Genomic DNA, 21,593 nt, shown 5'->3' on the forward strand with positions numbered 1-21,593 from the left:
GTTATATTCTGACATCCATTAGGTTCCTTCGTAAATCTATCCATTTCCTAAATAATGGAATTACTGCTCCAATATTATCAAGCATTCCTTCTGGAGTTAAAGAATTTAACTAATTACATATTACAAGTTATAATTGTGAGGCTCAAAATGCTTTGGGATTTAGAAAAGGATGACAACATAAATCATATAAACAAAAACAGAAATGTCACATAGCTTTACCATCTGCTACAACATTTTATTTAAGTCTTCTAGAAGAATCTAAACACTATTCAAGTATAATCATGACACTAACCAGACATGTCAATTATAAAGGTGTTGTATAATATATACTTTAGATGTGAGCATTATTGCTTATGTATATGAATGGCTATTGACAGGGAAAACATACCTTTCCCTACTCCATTTAAAGTAACTTTAGTACTCTAGTCTCATTTTTAAACCACATTGTGGAAGATAGTAAGTTTAAACAAGTTAATTTTTGTATTAAAATAATGATTTTTCTAAAAGCTGCTCTTATTGTTGTACACCAGAAACTAACATACTGTTGTAGGTCAATTATACCAATATGTCAAACAATCAAAGAAATAAACGCTTAGAAAAAGAGATCAGATTTGTGGTTATTGGAGACTGGGGATGGGGGAATTGGGAATTGGATGAAGACAGTCAAAAATACAAATTTCCAGTTATAAAATAGGTAAGTACTAGGGATGTAACTGGAGAAGGCAATGGCACCCCACTCCAGTACTCTTGCCTGGAAAATCCCATGGATGGAGGAGCCTAGTGGGCTGCAGTCCATAGGGTCGCTAGGAGTCAGACACTACTGAGAGACTTCACTTTCACTTTTCACTTTCAAGCATTGGAGAAGGAAATGGCAACCCACTCCAGTATTCTTGCCTGGAGAATCCCAGGGATGGGGGAGCCTGTTAGGCTGCTGTCTATGGGGTCGCACAGAGTCGGACATGACTGAAGCGACTTAGCAGCAGCAGCAGCAGGGATGTAACATACAACATGATAAATACAATTAACACTGCTGTATGTTATATACAAAAGTTGTTAAGAGTGTAAATCCTGAGTTTTCATCACAAGGAAAATACTTCTTTTTCTTTTATTTTGTATCTACATGAGTTGATGGATGTTCACTAAACTTACCATGAGAATCATTTCATGAGGTATGTAAATCACATCACTATGCTATCTACCTTAAATTTATACAGTGCTGTATGTCAACTATGTTTCAATGAAAGTGGAAAAGAAAAAAATAGAAAATAAAGTTGTTTTTTTATATACAAATAACAGAAACAAAATCTTTGAAAAGTAGTAATTTATCACTCTTCTGTAAAATATGCTGAATTAAAAGGAAAACTGCTTAGGTACTAAGACATGGTCACATGTTGCAGTCTACGTGATTTTGTATGGTTGACTGATATGTAATCAGGTTGTCATTTCTATATGAATTTCTATTAAAAGTAAACTCAGTCAGGGGTTGAAAGTGAAAGTCACTCAGTCATGTCCAACTCTTTGTGACCCCATGGACTGAATAGTCCATGGCATTCTCCAGGCCAGAATATTGGAGTGGGTAGCCTTTCCCTTCTCCAGGGGATCTTCCCAACCTAGGGATCGAACCCGGACTTCCTGCATTGCAGGGGGATTCTTTACCAGCTGAGCCACAAGGGAAGCCCAAGAATACTGGAGTGCTTAGCCTATAGCTTCTCCATGGGATCTTCCTGACTTAGGAATTGAACCAGGGTCTCCTGCATTGCAGGCAGATTCGTTACCAACTGAGCTATCAGTGCAGCCCATTAATAAGGGGTTGAACCATATTGAACTCTACTGACCATTTCCAGGAAACCTCCTTGAAACCAATAACATTGAGATATGTTTAAAGGAAGGGCTTTCGTTCTGGCTGATGGGTTAAAGATTCATTCTTCTTATTTTACCTTAGTTTACTTTTTATTCAAGTATGGTTGTTGTACAATATTAGTTTTAGGTACGCACCACAGTGATTCAGTATTTTTATAGATTATATTCCATTTAAAGTTAACATATTAAACTGATAAGAACAAACACTATACTTCAGTTCAGTTCAGTCACTCAGTCGTGTCCGACTCTTTGCGACCCCATGAATCGCAGCACGCCAGGCCTCCCTGTCCATCACCAACTCCCAGAGTTCACAGAGACTCATGTCCATTGAGTCAGTGATGCCATCCAGCCATCTCATCCTCTGTCGTCCCCTTCTCCTCCTACCCCCAACTCTTCGCATCAGGTGGCCACTAGTGAGTTAAGTGGAAAAAGCTGAAAATAACTTAGTTGTTTTCAATGGAAAATTCATCTATACTGACTTAAGTCTGCAAAAATAGGCTGAATAAAAACCAGTTACAGTACTGTGGGGAAAAACAAAAGGTAATAAAAAGCATGTTTTAACATACATTATTTAGTGAGGTTCATAAAAAATTTGGTTAATATTCATATTAATTTTTTTTATTTTTGAAAAAGAGAATAACCAATGGAGGCATGGTACTCTAAATACCAGTGGTATATGTAAAATGCACTGTGTAAAATATCACTGAGAGAAATAATACAGAATGCCTGTATGGAGGATAAAGGGAAGCCAAGAGCTAATAAGTACTTAGTACAACTTAAGTGAAAAGAAAAGTTTTTCTTTTTTCTATCAAGAAAAAATTTCAGACGATAATGTCCTGGGAAAAGGAAACAACCAGTCCATTCTGAAGGAGATCAGCCCTGGGATTTCTTTGGAAGGAATGATGCTAAAGCTGAAACTCCAGTACTTTGGCCACCTCATGCAAAGAGTTGACTCATTGGAAAAGACTCTGATGCTGGGAGGGATTGGGGGCAGGAGGAGAAGGGGACGACAGAGGATGAGATGGCTGGATGGCATCATTGACTCGATGGACGTGAGTGAACTCCGGGAGTTGGTGATGGACAGGGAGGCCTGGTGTGCTGCAATTCATGGGGTCACAAAGAGTCGGACACGACTGAGCGATTGAACTGAACTGAAACCATATTGACATAAAATGAATCAGGATAAATAATATAAAATTTAGATACCAGCTCTTTTTCTTTAAAAAGTGGTACTGGAATAATCCTCAAAGTAAATCACTCTGTGTTGTTTTTCTATGCCCTATTTCATTTGCAAATGGATTTTCCAGCCCATTTTTCTAGTGCTCTCTAAACAAGCAATTGTTGTATCTCAAAGTCTCAGTTTGATTAGACCCTGTTAGAATAAAATAATATCCTTAATAATAGAAACATTAACCATAAGTATAATTTTTTTTCTGCATTATAGACTTGGATTTTCTTTGTGATACACTTATATTAAAGTAAAATCACTTCTCCCTCTTGAATAAACAATAAATTTAAGCCACCTGTTATGATACTCAGAATATTTGTGTAATTGTAAAAATTGCAGTACAACGTCACACACAATTTGAGAAAGTAACGCTTGAATGAAAATATTGAGTCAAAAATTAACAGATACAGCTTCAGGATAAAATAGAGAATACATTACAGCAGGTGCTTTGTTAGAATTGACAAAGTGATAATTGTGCCTTTCAAGCAGAAATAATTTATCTGTTGTTGTTTTTGGAATCTTTTTCTTTATATTTTACCAAATGTTTTTTGATCTACATTCTTGCAAGCAGTGATTAGCTTACCCAAATAGAGGATGCCAAGTGATTCAAAAATTAATTTCATGATTTATTTTCTTTTCAGTCATTTGTTATCTCTTCCTAGGAATCATTTCCATAGATAGTTCTTCCCTATTTGGAAATAAATTCAACATTTTTTTTAGTTTATTTAATAGAAAATTTTCATTCAGATATGTAATTTTTCAAAAATCATATATACTCGAAAGTAGTCTATTATTTCCTTAAAATCTAGATAATGATTTGGCCTAATGTTTAAAATGTTTGGCAAAATAATTATTACTGAGATTAATTTGGGATGGTTCATTTGTTATTGGGATTTTGTAACTAGATGTCTAACAAATAATACTTTAAAATACCTGAAATTACATAACTTTGTTCCCCTCACATTTAGACTAAGGTCTCAGAATTTCCCAAAATCTAGATTACAGAATTGAGAAAATTATTTTGTGATTATCATAAATTAATTACAGTGCATATCACAGAAAATATTTGTATTTTTTAGGACATTTAAAAAAATCTTACTTTTAATATTTATCAGTCAGATATTTTTCTCTTTTCTAAAATAGAACAAAAAAAAAATCAAAAGCTATTTTGAAACATTTAGATTCCCCCGATTTAATCTTAAAAATGCCCAGGGCTAAAAATTGTAAAATCTTCCAGAGTTCCTCGAGAAACCTTAAACTTTTTTAACCTCAGAAAAAATGAAAAGAATGACTATTGTTTAACACTTGATATTTTTCACTACTGCTCCTGCTGCTGCTAAGTTGCTTCAGTTGTGTCCGACTCTGCACGACCCCATAGACAGCAGCCCACCAGGCTCCTCTGTCCCTGGGATTCTCCAGGGAAGAACACTGGCGTGGGTTGCCATTTCCTTCTCTGAATATTTCCCACTAACATCGTGTAATCACTTCTGTAATGAACATCTCTTTCAACCCAGAGTAATGATGGATTGGGTTATGAGAGTAATTTATAGGAGTAAAAGGGTAAAGCATTTGATTTTGCATCATCATGACTATATTTATATCAGGAAATTATAGAGTAGAAATCTTATTTGTTCCTTTTTTTTAGAAAAGATAATTGCTTAACAGAAAGTAAATTCCTTTTCAAGAGCTAGACTTTTCAAGAGTAGTCATATTCAACATGCATTAATACAAGCTTGATAAGCTGACATATTTCTCTGCTATTAATATCTATGAGATTATGAGTCAAAGTAAGAATATGGTACTTTGCTGATTGCCAGAGAATAATTATTTTTCTAAATGTATTTTACTTTTCCTTAATATAAATCCCTGAGTTACAGTTTTCATGAGCTTTCCCATAACAACTCTTTAAGATGACCAACTACAAATTTTCTCCCACCAGGTCAGCTGTCTGTCTCATTACCACCACCACCTCCAGGAAGGCCAGAGGTTGTGGTGGAGCTTATTGAGTCCAGGCTTTTCTGTAGGTGTGCTTTTGATGTTTTCCCTACAAACAACTTGGTGGGATTTCACATAGCTTGGTCTAGGCTTTCTTCTCAAGAAATCAAAGAAGAACTGAAACAAGAGACCACAGTTCAGGCATTCTCTCTTTTAGAACTGGATGGTATAAATCTCAGACTTGGAGACAGGGTATGTTCAAAAAGTTGGATTTTCTTTTATTTTCATAAATGTGTTAATTTTTAAAAATGGATTTTAAAATTGGAAGTGGGAATGAATTGGGACATTAGCATTGACACATATATAGTCATGTAAAATAGATAGCTAGTGGGAACCTGCTACAAAGCACAGGGAGCTCAGCTCAGTGCTCTGAATGACCTAGATGGGTGAGGAGGGTCAGGGAGGTCCAAGAGGGAGGTGATATATGTATACTTAGAGCTGATTCACTTCATTGTGCAACAGAAACTAACACAGCATGGTAAAGCAATTATACTCCAAGAAAAATGAAAAACAAAAATGTTAAAAAATATATATAATCTAATATAAGCTTTATCCTCAGGATATAAAGCACAATGTTTTTCTTTTAATTTTTTTCTTGGAAGTTGTGCCAACTCCGGTGATAACTGGATTAATCAGTAATCTTAGTGACTTTATATGAGTATCTGCTTTAGTAATTCACTGATTATTATCAAGGAACCCTTATGAATTTATGTCCCTTTCTTGTTTTAAAATATAATTTTATTCTGGAAAAAAGTTTCTATTTTTTCAATGATAATATCATTTATTATCCACCTTTAAAAACATCTTAAGTACAAAGTCTACAAAACACTGATTTATGTTGAGGTTTATATAATTAATATTTTATAATGGACTTTTTCTCAATTTTCAAGCAAGCTTTTAAATTACTTTTTTCTATTATATCTTATGCACAATCTACCAAAAGTTAGAGTTAAGTATTTTAATAATTTATCCATATGTCTTCCAGAATTGTGTTGGTAAATGACTATTTGTTAACTGTATTCATAGATATTTTGTAGTGCTTCTGTCTTTTTCTTGGAGAACCCACATGTACAAAGTTTAGCCATCGAAAGCCGAGAATTTTTTGCCGGCATTAAGGTATGTAGCAGTGGGTGTAGATTTGAACGATTATTCCTCTGGAACTGTGTTTTCCACATTGTGATCTGTGGCTGCTGGTTCCAGAACCACATCACAGACTCCATGCTGAGACCCAGGAGTTTGTATTTTTTGAGAAATAGCTCAAATAATTCTAGTGCCAGTGAGCTCTGAGGGCCTGTTACTGAACTACAGTTGGAATATACTTGCTTTTTTTTTTTCTTTCAGAAAAAAATTCTGTCTGCCTTGAACCAGAATCATGAAGGCAGGCTTCAACCAGACTGCCTAAAATGTGTTGTGGAACCAAACTGTGCCTAAACTCTAAACATTACAGCAACTCCATGAACTCTTCTGTGCATTGCTGATGTATTTAAGGGTTTGGTTTTAATTGATCTTGTTTAGTTAAAAAATTCTAGTGTTTATTGCTATCATCAGCTCACTCAGCAAAACAGGAGCTATAGAGGGGAATGCCCTTTCAAAATTATTATATCTTAGAAATAAATTATATTTTAACATGATTGCTTTACATGTTTTCTTACACCAGTTACAACCTGAGCACTGTATCTGAAGATGGGAATGAATACCAGTTGAGGATAGAGAGCACAGTTCCTATTGTTTGTCCTACTGGATTCAGTGAGCTTGATCAGGAGTGCAAAATCTCATTAAAACTGACAACTGTTGATCAAGGTAATATGCTAAATCCATTTCATTATTATATTTCAAATACTAACCAGTCCTTTTTTCCCTTCAGGAAGTCACTGGAGTGCACTCATATAATTAATTATATTGCATGTTTACATCATTTTACAACTCAATCATGTTAATAATACTGGGCCAAATTTATGATTGCCAAAGCAATCTATATTGCAGTCCACATTTATCCCTCCAGGGCTCAAAGCACAAGTTAGGAAAAAAAGACAATAATAAACAGTCTCCACATTGTTATCTTTCTCTTCCTCCTCTTTTTTCTCTTTCTCCTGCTCCTCATCCTTCCACTTACTCTTCTCTTTGCTTTGTTTTCAGAGATTGAGGGACACACTGGTCTTTAAGATCTTCCAAGTCATCCCTAATGAGGAAGGTGTGATAAGTTATGCTAAAAGTTCAAGCTTATGTAACACAAATCTCATAATGCATTCTTCCCACTCTGCTCTCTAATGTAAGCTCATGTCTGAGATGTTTTGCTTTCAAATCCTTCCATTTGAATTACTGGTTATGGAGATTGTATGACACGGTCACATGCATGTCACTGTCACAGCCACAGAGAGAGCTGAAATTCCCCCTCAGAACAAGACAGACTAGGAGAGGACAAACTGTCTATAGCAGTGACTGGGTTGATTGGGTTCTTTGTTTTTCCCTTAAGCCTCTGATATAGGGACCAATCAAGTAAAATATAAATAAAATAATTTTCAAGAGAGATTACAACTCTGTTCATATATTAATACCTTTTTCACCATAGGGCATAACATTTTATTCAGTAAATACACCAAGTGCAATGTATCTAGGTCTTCACATCTGTATTACACTTAATTAAACCAGAGAAACAAAAGGATAAAAATGCTAAGAGAGATTGCCTTATAGGAAGTACTCACCCAGAAAAAGAGATGACTACAGAGATAGAAAAAAGAATCAAAAGAAGCTATCCCAACATGCTTGACACTCAACAGGCTTAGGTAACACCCAATTATTCCCTCGGATTTCAGGAGCAACATAAGCAATACTTTATTTTTAAATACAACCCAGAATATGAAATTAAACCCTCTCTCTCAGGCTGTTTGACATGTCTACCTCAAGCTATTTGCTTATTGTGTATTTTTGCATAATATGCAAATTTTACTCAAGTTTATGGGGAATAATAGGAAGAGGGTGATGTTATTGACATCTTCCAAAATTGTGTTAGGCAAAGATTTCCTTCCAAGTGTAAAGTATATTTGCTTGCTCTAAATTCTTTCAACACGATAAGCACTGCTAAAATAATACAAAAACAGCCTAAATATATTCCTACATTTTAGAAGTTTATCTGTTATTTGTCAATTAAAAACAATTTCCTTTTTTTCTGGATAAAATTTATTTCATCCTGATATTCTTCATCTCATCTTCCTTAAGTATATTCTCATTATATCTCTACTCCTGTAGAGCGGAAGTTGGTGTCTCCCACCATATTTCTGGGCTTCGCAGGTAGAGCTAGTGGTAATGAACTGGCCTGCCAATGCAGGAGACTTAAGAGAGCTGGGTTCAATCTCTGGGTTAGGAGGATCCCCTGGAGGAGGAAGTGGCAACCCATTCTAGTATTGTTGCCTGGAGAATCCCATGGACTGAGGAGCCTGGTGGGCTACAGTCCATAGGGTTGCAAAGAGTCAAACATGGTTGCATCTCTGAGCACACACATGCACTGTATTTCTAGAAAGACCCCACTGCTTTTTCACAGTCTTAAAAAGAACAGTACTTGGCCCTCATATCATAGACTAGGGGGGATTATGTCTGTGGTTCTATCTAAGCAAGATATATTTCATATTCACCTTAGGGAGATGGCTAAGAGTTTAGATGTTTCTGTTATTATGTATATGGGAAAAGTATATATTCCTAGGGAAACAAAATGTATGAAGAGAAAATCTTTTCAGGAACTTAGAATCCATGCAGTGAGCCTATCTCAGATGGACTTTTGGTGGACTCTATCCATTTTGTTTAGTTATACAAATTTCTAGAGTTCCTTCCTCCTCTTTTCTTTCCAACTTATTTCTGTGTGTGTTTTTTGTTCCAAGGCAAAAAGCACCTCAAGGTTCTGAATATACTGGGACATTTAGAAGGTGAAAAGAGATTGAGGATTTATTTCTGGTGTGGAATTACTTAGTTTTGATTTTTCTGTTTTTAAAAATGATGAACTCTGTATCAATAATTAAATCTGCTTAGTGAACTCTATTTCAGTAATCATTGCTATCCCTCAACAATGGATAGATAGAATGTAAGTTCAAGCCCTAAGATTTATCTGTACCCAAGGCCTAAAAGAATTAGAAAGAAAAAATTAATGATGTTTCATAGTGTTAGAATTACATTGTTTTCTTTACAGAAACAAAAATAAATTTTATATTGCTTCTAAATTATTTCCAAGAGCATATGAATTTATAACCTATGAAAAATAGTAATATGTATGTATATATGTTTATACACATGTTGATTAACTATTTGTAAAGATCAGGTAGAGTTCAATAGCTTTGGTTTATTCAGACAGAAATTACCAGTATATTTTTAAGTAAGAGGAAATAATTTAAGAATAAATTCTGAATTCACTGTTCTATGTTATTATGGATTTGGGTTGGTAGTTTCTCTTAGGAAAATTTTCTATGTATTTTTTTCACTAAAATAGGTACAGAACAACTAGGCTTAAATTTGGCAGTCTTCCCGTCACGTGGACCTTCGTCGGACATCATCCTGTGCTAACGGAACCTGCAGCCACGCTTTTGTCTACTATACTGCAGCTACACGTTTTTCACAAGATGGGAATAGAGTCACAAATATTGTAGTAGAACCTATAGTTCATGAGAATTTCCTGTGGAACAGCTATATTCCAGACAGCATCCAGGTTTACAGATTATAAAAACCTTTTTATAAACTAAGCTTTAAAAATATATGTATTTTATCACTATACCTTATAAACTTTTCATCTCAAAATTATTTAATGAGCTATTTCAGTTTTTAAATGATTCCTACCTTAATAACTATGATAAAACAGTAGCTAATTAAAAATTCACTGTTTGTTAGAAAATGTATTGTATATCTCTAAATAACAATTAATAGTAATATTTAGGGAAAATTTCTTTGCTTTTAAGATCAGAGTGAAAGATGTCCCAACTGCTTATTGCTATTCATTTACTGATCCACATATAATCACCTTTGATGGCAGGTAGGTTCCTGAAAGCTTTCTCCTTTGGTAGTTTGTGTTTTTCTTGGATTTTGTTGCTTTGTTTTAAACATTATACTTTTTCTTAGTCCTCTTCACTGAAGGATTAAAAAGGAAGGCATGTATGGACATCACTGTTTTGTTTCTAAATATTTGTTCATGTGAAATGTTTTTTGCCCTAAAATCTAGTTCTTTTTAAATATACAGAATAATTGTGAAGCTGAGTTTGTAAAAGTGAAGATTCTTATAAATACAGTAATTTTAGCTTGACCATTTACTTATCATAATGATTAAATTATCTATTCTAGAGATATGTACTGTATCACATTTCTACATGATATTGAAATAATAATATTGAATGTTTAGGTAAGATGATTAAGCTAACACATATAATTATTTTAAAAATTAACCACTTCTAATTCATTGCAAGAATACTCAGGGGAAAAACTGTTGTAGCTATCGTGAATATCTGGATGTCTGCCTTTGGAACTTAAACTGAGCAAAATGACCCAACAGTAACCTAAACTAGCTTGCTATTAATACCTGAATAGACGGATTTAAACTCAGTTATACTGTTTTGGGAAATACATGATTTTAAGATGTTGCTAAAGAAATAATAAGAATACCTCTTCATTGAGTCATAATATTCTTTGTGATAGAAGGTCATTTCTTCTTTAAAAAATTATAATGTGATCATTGTTAATAAAATTATTTAATATCAGCAAGAACATGTAGAGCCCCTCACCAATAACAAGTGAAATTCCACGGTAACCCACATACAACAATCTTTTATGATTATAATTAAATTAAATTAAATTCTTTATGATTATAGCTAAACTTAGAAGCTTTAGTGGAAAAACCTGGAGAAAGCATAGTGGCTATTAATTTAATTTGTTATCATTCAACAGTATTAACCATGTAACAACTAAGTGGCAAACCACACTCTTAAGTGCTGGAGTATGGCAGTGCACAAACAGACAAACGTCCCCTAGCCTCCTGAGGCTTACGTTTGTATGGGTGGAGAGAGACACACGACAAAGTATGTAGTGTATCTGAGGGGAAAGAAAGCAGTGTCACAAAGAGAAGGTTGAAAGTGGGGACTGACTGAAGTGATGACACAGAAGAAAAATGCACTGAGAGAGATTTGGGTGTTTATTACTACCTTGTTTCATTTAGTAATCTACAAATAATTGTTGTGATGTATAAAGCTATTAGAATACAGATTTTCCATTCTTGCATCAAAATATATTGAATGCATATAAATACATTTAATATGTATATTTAGTTTATAACATACTGTTGTGATATTTTATACCAATTCTTAATGCAATTGACTTCTGTTAATGATAGGATATATGATAACTTCAAGACTGGAACATTTGTGCTTTATAAGAGTATGTCACGTGATTTTGAAGTCCATGTACGTCAGTGGGACTGTGGAAGCTTTCACTATCCTGTGTCATGTAACTGCGGCTTTGTTGCCAAAGAAGAAGGTGATGTAGTTACTTTCGATATGTGCAGTGGTCAGCTACATGAATCACAGCCATATTTATTTGCAAAGAGCCAAGATGTAATCAGCAATATCAAGATAAGTGAATCTTAGGAAGAAAAGTCATAGTATGTATGATTCTTCACTGTTAAAAGTATTTTTTGTTTTTTTCTACTGATTTTGGATTCAAATCTGAATTTCATCTATATTAAATTAGGTGCCATTATTTTCCAATGTTAATTTTTTTAAGAAAATAACTTACCAATTAACACTGATCTCAGAATACATTTTTTTTTCACTTACCACACAAATAGACACAACAAAGTTCAAACTGTCAAATCTAAGTGCCTTATTTTAAGATTTCAGTATGATAACAATAGATTATTCATAAAAAATATTTTTATAACATCCAGTAAACAGTATATTAGGCAGAGATGAAATACATAATTAAGAATAAATATTTACGAGTAACTATTTTTGAAATGAATACAGATGATTCTGCTTCAGGAATACACTGATAGATACATGAAAGAGATTAGAAAATCAAGAAATAGACCTAAGGTTATATATTTTAAAATAATACTTAATATCTGTGAACTGATTATTTGCATTTTAAGGTCACCTTCCTTTCATCTTCCAAAAAAGTAAATTCCAGGTGAATGAAATTTAAAATTTAAATCAAAGTAGTAGAAGTTGCCAGGTCCAGCACAGCCGGTGAGAAAGACCTGAAACGGGGGCAAGCACCATAATGAAAAAACAGACCCATATAATTTGGCAAGTGGGGAGTCAGGGGGCCATCCTACTGTCCATGGCAGGAAGACAAAATGGCTCCTTCCAGTCCTCACTTTTATTGGCAGAAGTCACATGAGATCATTAGGGAATAGCTATACTGGGGAGTTTGATTAGCGCAGGCTCTGCTGTTGATCAGGAATACAGGAATAACTTGTTTTGTTTCCATGGAGACGGACACAGGGGTAGGCAGTGAAGCGGAAGAGAGAGCTCTTCCTGACCCAAGAATGTCAGGTTAGCATGCTTACTAGGACAATCACGAGGGCGCGGTTTGCCGCACCCTTGAGTCATGGGGCAGGTTCTGGTCTCTACTCTGCCAGGCTGCAACAGAAAGTTTAAGTAAATGTTTTTATAGCATTGAGATGAGTAAGAATTTTTAACATAGCTTTATATATTTGAATTGTCATTAAAAACCAAAATGCAAATCAAAAAGGGAAAATACTGTTACATATAAAGCATAGTTAATATAGAAAGCACTCATACATCACTAATATAGTCAGCACTCCAATTAAAATGAGAAAACAATATAAATAGGCAATTCACAAAGAAATAAAACAGACTAATATACCCAGAAGTACAAATAATCAACAAAAATATGAAAACGTCAACCTCATTAGTTTATCAAAGAAATGAAGATCAAACACCTCTCATGCAAGACCAAGTGTAGAACATGTAGTTACAGACTTTCCAGAGAACATATGTATTATTCATATATTATGATCTGAACCTGTGCATGCCATTTTTTCAGGAAATTTTAGTTCTGAAAATTTGTCAAAGTAAAATAATCAAGGATGTGCAGAACCTTAGTGATACTCATTATATTTTTCCAAGAGGGAAAAAGTACAATTAATCAGTGATGAATAAACCATTTAACCAAAACCCTAAATATAATGCTGTCACATAATAGAACGTTTTGTACTCATGAAAATTTTGGAGTAAATGTGGATTTATTGACAGGTGAAGAAGATATTAATGAAATGTAGGAGAGGTTTACAAAGCACTTGCATTAAGATATACTAGCTACCTCAGATTGAGTAGTACTGTAAAATTTGTTTGCTTTTGTATTTTTCTGCAGTGCACATTTAACTGATTTCATGCAAAGGAGAAAAGCTCTGTTTTTAAATTTAAAAGTTTAAAAGGGAAGGAGAGTCAGATGAACAAAACACAGGTGGTGTGTTTTCAGTGATCTTCAACACAGACACCAAAGCGCCTGACCTGGGAGAGGGCTGATCCTCCTGTGAGGAGGCTCATGGATGACATAGGCTTTTAAGATGATTCAAGAAACCCCCTTGCTCCCATTCCCAGTTGCCCAAGCAACTTTCTGGTATAATTTGGCTTCTTATTCTATTTACCTACTGACTGCAAGAGAATACTGATTACCCACAGGAATCTGTTCTCTTCTGGAATTATATTTATCTGTGTAAATTAATTACTCGGCAGTCTAGCTCTACATGAAATAATTATTATCAGAGATATTATTTTGGAAACATTATCCTCAACATTTCTAGCTGTTTTAATTGTATAAAATATTTGCTTTAGTGTAAATTATTTAACAAAAGGAGCATAAACAAAATATCTCAGTGGAAGGATCAATATGGAGATTAAACTTCAATATATAAAATATATAAAGATAAAACTTTATATTTTGCTCATTTTACTAATATGCTTAGTTTTTTTTCTAATCTGTCTAAATGGTACTCATTATTTTGTCCCAGTAAATTAGAGGAAGACATTAGAAAGTCAGTTTGATTCTCATAATCATTAAACCAATAACTCCTGATTTTCCTCCTACCACCACCAACCTGCTCTTTTCCATCTCAGTAAATGCAAACTTCTTTCCTCAATTGTTCATGTTAAAAACTCATAGTCACTTTGACTTTTCTTTTTATATCAAGCCTCACGTTTGATCCATCAGAAGCAAATTCACCTCTAGTATCAAAGAATTTTATCTCTTTCCCTGCTACCAACTTAGTCCAAGCCACCATTATCTCTCCCTTAATTATTTTAGATTCTCTTAAAGTTTATTCTCCATGCAGTGATTCCTTTGAAATGTAAGTCAGACTGTACTATTCCTCTGCTTAAATCCCTTTGTTGGCTCTTCATCACTTTCAGAGTAAAATTGGCAGGCCCTACTATAGCTTAGAAGACCATGTATAATCTGAGACTCCTCTCTCACTGAACTCATCCACCATTCCTCCATAGGTCATTACTTTCCAGTGTTCTCTAGTGGAAGCTTTACTGTTCCTAATAAAGGCCAGCCTGCTTCTCCCTCAGGACCTTTGGACTTATCACTCCCTCTCACTGACACATTCTTCCACATATCTTCATGACTGACTTCCTTGTCTTTTCTATTCAAATATATTATCATATAAAATCCTTCCATGGTCATTCTAAATAAAATAGTTTTTCTCACACAACCCCATAGAATTTATCTCCCTTAATGCATTAATAGTTAATATACATTTTCTCCATTGTCTTGAAAATATACTTTTTCTCCACTGTCTTATGTGATACACTTCATATTTATTTTTTCTTTTTTGTCCTCTCATAATAGAATGTAAGTATCAGGAAGGCCAAGACTATTTTGTTCATGATTGTATCTCCAACATTTAGAATAACAGCAGAAAAATAGAAGTTGCTGTGTAAACATCTGAATATATAAAAGAATATTATTTTTCTAAATTTTCATAAATATTTCAGAACTCTAAATACAAATAGCAGGATTTTTATATCCTATTGCTTTTAAAGTTATATTCACATAGATCTTGACAGTTCTTAAAGGATTCAATGACTTTATGCATTTATCTATTTTAATAGATAATGCATTTATCTATTTTAACCACTAGATCTTACTGATAGAGATAATGAATAATCTTGCCATGACCAGAAGGAGAGAAATACCATAAGAAGGTCATCTGACTCTGACTGATAAAGAAATTATTTTCTCCTACGACTGAGAAGTATACCTAAGATTATGGTATCAAGTATGACAGCAATAATACATAAAAATAGCAACAATACTGGGACAACAGCATGCACAAAATTTGATAATTCTTTCCTAAAAGTTATGTTAAGAATTGTTTTTTAATTTAATACATTGCATTGCTAAATACATTATCTTATTACAAGGGCATTTTTTCATAACCTATTTTTATAAGAGCATTTTTTCTGTAACGTGTCTCTAAGACATAAACCAAATGGCAAAAGCAAAACATACACAAGGTGGCAGTAATTTGTTAATACTTGTATTATTTGGTATCAAATATTATTAAAATATTAATTAAACCTGTATAATTGGGCACTGATAATATCTGTAATGCTATTTCTATTGGCTGAATAGTAGGTAGTACTTCTTTTAATACTAGATTACTGTTAACATGTAACTGTTTAATTAATGTGCTAAATAATATTGGGGATAGACTTTAAAATATTATTTTACATATGCTTTTAATTTTGGCCTTGAAAATAATTTTTTCTGGAGTTAAAGAAAATATATTATATTTTTTTAATCATTTTTTTCTGAAGACAAGTTTCCTGAGATTATAGAACTTGAGAATGCTGGATTCTGTAATATTTGAAAATATAACTGTGTGATGGTGAGAGTTTTTGGTCAAGGCTTCAAAGAATCACCTTCAATTAAATGTGAAGTTACTAAACTGAAGGTATGTTAATTATAATGTCAAAAACAATTAAGTTCATGAGTTATTCAGGTTAATTTTCTTTAGTTTGGAGTATCAATTAGCAACATAATCTCAAAGGATGTCATATCCTCAGAGAGCTGAACAGGAAAACTGTTAAGTTGCTTAACCATAAAGCTTCTCCTGTTTTTTATCATTTTTATTGAGGCATTAGCTCACTATTTCAGTCTCAATAAAAAATTAAAATAATATCAAATGATATCGGCGTCTTTATTGAAATGTAAAAACACAAAGAATGGAGGTCATTTTAATCGAAGACACTTTGTTTAAATTACAGGATTTAGAGATATGAACAATTCCCTTTTGCAAACCAAAAAGTTAGGAATAATTGTGCTCATCCTTTATATTTCCCTTAATATGGATTTCATATGGGAAAATTGCAAAAAAAAAAAGTGTTTTTCTTTCTTGAAGCCACATAAGACAGACATGGTCACTCAGTTTTAATATTAGTGCATCAAATTATACTTTATTTTTGATGATATTTATATGATCTTCCTTTTATTTGTGGAATTTTAAGGAGCATTTTAAATTTAGAAAGTACTTATTACGTTGGGTAAGCTAGAAGCTTACAATAGTAAAACATAATTTAGCATTTTTTTTTACTTTTCTCTCAATTCATTCTGAGATTGAGAATTTAAGGAGGAAATAACTTTTGTATGTGTCTTTGTCAAATAGTTATACGTAAGAGTTATGCTTATTGCAAGATTTTGAGTAGAGCCTTTCCAAATGAGCCATGAAATATTTTAACCTCAGTGAAATAATAAGACATGTAATAGAAAATGTAATATATATTATTTCATTCACTTTAGTGTTGCTCATGAAAGTTGTCATTATATTGTTCTTGGCAGAATAAACCACATGTTATCACCACATCATACCACATCACATCAAATGTGATCATCACAGTCCAATTAAGTGATCTGATGAGAGAATTTTATAGGTTTATATTCTCTTGGAAAGTACATTTTGTTCTTTCAGATATACTTTTTACTGTGATACTTCTTCTCATACTACTTCCCTCCTTCAAATATCTGATAAAGAGTATACTCTGGAATTCTCTAACTCTATACAGAACTATAGGAAAATATATATATATAATATATATATATATATTCATTAACAAGAATCAAAATTACATACATTAACTATTTTCTTTCTCACACTGTTTAGAATGTTTATGTATTTTATTTGTAATACTGTTGGATTTCTTTTTATAGTATTTGTATTCCACTTTGAATTTCCTTCACACTCTGGTTGATTTTAGTTATATACTTATTTGGAAGGTATGTGATATATTATCGTGGTTCTAATAGTTGATGCCATACAAAAGGTATACACTGCAGAGAAGTGTCACTTTCTTCTCATCCTTGTGTTCCTCTCCCCATTGCTCCTTCTTTCCATCCTGTTCCCATCCATTTTCCAAAAGTATCCATTGTTTTCTTAGTTTATTCTTATTGTATTTCTTTTGCACAGAGGAGAATGTAAATTTCTTTTTTCCTATGAATGGTAGCATAATACAGATGTTCTTTTTTACTTTTGCAGTAGTCATTTTTAACAAGTTTTTGTCTAGAGCTCCATCCACCCAGTCATTTTCTTCATTCACCCTAAAAGCATCTAGGACTTTACAGAATCCAATTTTTAAGAACTGGATCACTTAAGTGATCCAGAATTAAGAATCCCGTCACTTACTGATAGGATTAAACTTAAGTTGCTATCCTAGAAACAATGACCCTTCATGATCCAGCTATTGTCTGTTTTTCCAGGTGTGAACTCCTGTACTCTAGGAAAATCCCATGCTTTTTCCTGCATTACTGTTTTTTCACATGGTATCCCCCTCCAGGCTTCCTAAATTGCACTCATCTATTTCTGCTCCCAGTATCCAAAAGGCAGTCTCCTTTTTCACTTTCAAGAGAAGTGCTGTTCCTTTTTTGAAGCCTTCCTTGACCACGCTAGTTAGACTTAGCGGCTTCTTTCTCTCATTACACCTTATTTGAATCTTGGTTATAACAATAAGAAAGTATTTTGTTTTTCTTTCCTCTGTGATCTCTTTCTTTTAGAATATTCTCATTCCATATGAAAGAAAGTGAGTGTTAGTCACTTAGTTGTGTCTGACTCTTTGTGACTCTATGGACTGTAGCCCACCAGGTCCATGGGATTTTCCAGGCAAGAATACTGGAGTGGGTTGCCATTCCCTTCCCCAGGGATCCAACCCAGGTCTCCTGCATTCAGGCAGACTCTTTACCGTCTGAGCCACTAGGGATTCCATACAGATACTCACAAAATATTGTTGAATGGAAAAGAAAGAGAACCCTGTTTATTCTTCATTTGGAGTAGGCTTTCTAAACAGAAGAGTGGAAATAACCCCTGTATTCCTGGTCATTGCCTGGAGTCTTGTTTCAACACCCAAAACCAAAACAAGAGTCCATACATCCATCTAAGTGTCAATATCATGACTACCGTCTGATGATTGTTGTCATCCGCCTCTGCTGGAAGGGAATCACTGATTTATCTGCTAGGCCAGACTGTACACAGTCCCTTAAACATGGAGATGTGTTATGGGGCTCACTCTTTCAGCAAGATAGCTTCTGCTAGCCATAGACTAGTATGTTCTTGCTTTTTTTTTCCTGCTGACCTGTAATATTGAAACATCAGTATACTCCTATTTCTGAGCCCTTAAAAACATTCCAAGGCATAAACTTTTTAAATATCTGAACCTAAATTTTAGTAATAAAATATATCCTTTTTCTGTGTTGTTATGTAGCCAGAACGTTATTCTTGCTTTACTTCTTTAGATACCAATGCAATTCAATACTGAAAAATAGTATTTAAAGTTTAAGTATGATATGACGTTGAGTTATTAAATGTGGTGAATTGGTTAGAATATATTTAGTTTTAAGTTACATAAATTGAACTAGCTTGAGCAAAATGATATTATGAGGAAAATGCATTTTTCACAAAACCCCAATAGGAACCTGACTGCTGAATTCTCAGGAAAAAAAGAATTAAACTTGGGACTTAAACACCATGAAGACTCAGTTTGTCTGCATTTGTATGTGTGTGTGTATCTGTCATGGTCCTGCTTGTCTCTGTTTGTGAGCTTCATTTTTCCCTTTCACTAGGTATTACCTTTCTCCAAGAGTGATAAACATGGCCATCAACAGCTCCATAGCTTTTTATCTTGTAACTCAAGCCTCCAGGCTGGCTTAACATCCTCTATGGTACGAAGTTAAAACATCTGAAATAAGCATTGGCATAGCTTTGGTCTACCTACGGACCAGTCAGATGTAGTCAAGGGAGGTGGGTCATGTAAGAAAATGAGAAGCCCTTTGAAAACCATGTATATGGAGGCAGAAAGGGCGGTTTCAAGTAGAAGATGGGGTCAAGAGAAGTGAAGGATTTTCTGGGTAGAAAACCAGTCTGCTATGTATCAACTACATAGTCAAAAATGTTTCTTCTTGCTACAAAAGTCATTACTTGGGATCCATTATTTATGGCTAATATTGGTAAGTTATTTGATTTGAACCCACAAGAAGTGTGTGAGTCATTAAAAGCAATTTATATCAAATTAGGATGCATATGTATTCTGAATAAAACTGTCAATGTCAGTTTTCTTTCTTTATTATGCATTCCATTATACCAGGCACATATTTTAAAATTAATATTTTGGTTATATGCGACTCACTGGCAAAGCATTTCCATGATCTAACAGAGGTTAATTGATTTTTCATTACGCTTTCAGTTTAATAGCAGTAAATGGGTCCTTGAAGAGGCCCTCTACACATACACTGTTTTTCAAAACAGCAGGACTGTTGATTGTCAGTTGCCCGCTGATGTTCAGCAGTCTAGTACCATAGATATAATGAGTGATAAACCAATCATGAAGTGGCAAATAAAGGTAAAAAAGAAAAGATATCCTCATATTTATAAATAAAATATTTATGTATTAAAATTTCATAATGAATTTATAATATTATACTTAGAACAAATTATCTGATTATAGAACTACATATATCTTGCAGGTATCTAACAATAGTTATAGGTTCAGTAATCCCAAAATAATGATCATATATGATTGAGCTTGTCAAGTTAGTGGTCTCTATGAAAAGGACTTGTGTACTAGATCAGATCAGATCAGTCACTCAGTCATGTCTGACTCTTTGCGACCCCATGAATCGCAGCACGCCAGGCCTTCCTGTCCATCACCAACTCCCAGAGTTCACTCAGACTCACGTCCATCGAGTCAGTGATGCCATCCAGCCATCTCATCCTCTGTCGTCCCCTTCTCCTCTTGCCCCCAATCCCTCCCAGCATCAGAGTCTTTTCCAATGAGTCAACTCTTCGCATGAGGTGGCCAAAGTACTGGAGTTTCAGCTTGAACATCATTCCTTCCAAAGAAATCCCAGGGCTGATCTCCTTCAGAATGGACTGGTTGGATCTCCTTGCAGTCCAAGGGACTCTCAAGAGTCTTCTCCAACACCACAGTTCAAAAGCATCAATTCTTTGGCACTCAGCCTTCTTCACAGTCCAACTCTCACATCCATACATGACCACAGGAAAAACCATAGCCTTGACTAGACGAACCTTTGTTGGCAAAGTAATGTCTCTGCTTTTGAATATGCTATCTAGGTTGGTCATAACTTTCCTTCCAAAGAGTAAGCGTCTTTTCATTTCATGGCTGCAGTCACCATCTGCAGTGATTTTGGAGCCCAGAAAAATAAAGTCTGACACTGTTTCCACTGTTTCCCCATCTATTTCCCATGAAGCGGTGGGACCGGATGCCATGATCTTCGTTTTCTGCATGTTGAGATTTAAGGCAATTTTTTCACTCTCCTCTTTCACTTTCATCAAGAGGCTTTTTAGTTCCTCTTCACTTTCTGCCATAAGGGTGGTGTCATCTGCATATCTGAGGTTATTGATATTTCTCCTGTAAATCTTGATTCCAGTTTGTGTTTCTTCCAGCTCAGTGTTTCTCATGATGTACTCTGCATATAAGTTAAATAAACAGGGTGACAATATACAGCCTTGATGAAATCCTTTTCCTATTTGGAATCTGTCTGTTGTTCCATGTCCAGTTCTAACTGTTGCTTCCTGACCTGCATACAGATTTCTCAAGAGGCAGGTCAGGTGGTCTGGTATTCCCATCTCTTTCAGAATTTTCCAGTTTATTGTGATCTACACAGTCAAAGGCTTTGGCATAGTCAATAAAGCAGAAATAGATGTTTTTCTGGAACTCTCTTGCTTTTTCTATGATCCAGCGGATGTTGGCAATTTGATCTCTGGTTCCTCTGCCATTTCTAAAACCAGCTTGAACATCAGGAAGTTCACGGTTCACATATTCCTGAAGCCTGGCTTGGAGAATTTTGAGCGTTACTTTACTAGCGTGTGAGATGAGTGCAATTGTGCGGTAGTTTGAGTATTCTTTGGCATTGCCTTTCTTTGGGATTGGAATGAAAACTGACCTTTTCCAGTCCTGTGGCCACTGCTGAGTTTTCCAAATTTGCTGGCATATTGAATGCAGCACTTTCA

The 21,593-nt window shown here is 34.3% G+C and overlaps 1 protein-coding gene across 1 annotated transcript in view; it reads left to right on the forward strand.

Moving 5' to 3' along the window:
* The first annotated feature begins 4,865 nt into the window (after nt 1-4,865).
* VWDE (von Willebrand factor D and EGF domains) overlaps nt 4,866-21,593 on the forward strand; it is an 82,556-nt gene continuing 65,828 nt past the window's right edge. Inside the window, 12 exon segments of the mRNA XM_027538441.1 lie at nt 4,866-4,875; nt 5,028-5,275; nt 6,110-6,201; nt 6,738-6,883; nt 9,558-9,585; nt 9,587-9,773; nt 10,021-10,094; nt 11,442-11,689; nt 14,378-14,418; nt 15,897-16,031; nt 19,807-19,962; nt 20,087-20,209. Coding sequence (XP_027394242.1) covers nt 4,866-4,875; nt 5,028-5,275; nt 6,110-6,201; nt 6,738-6,883; nt 9,558-9,585; nt 9,587-9,773; nt 10,021-10,094; nt 11,442-11,689; nt 14,378-14,418; nt 15,897-16,031; nt 19,807-19,962; nt 20,087-20,209 — 1,488 coding nt within the window.

This window comes from Bos indicus x Bos taurus, chromosome 4 (genome assembly GCF_003369695.1).
Source record: "Bos indicus x Bos taurus breed Angus x Brahman F1 hybrid chromosome 4, Bos_hybrid_MaternalHap_v2.0, whole genome shotgun sequence".
NCBI classification, from domain to species: Eukaryota; Metazoa; Chordata; class Mammalia; order Artiodactyla; family Bovidae; genus Bos; species Bos indicus x Bos taurus.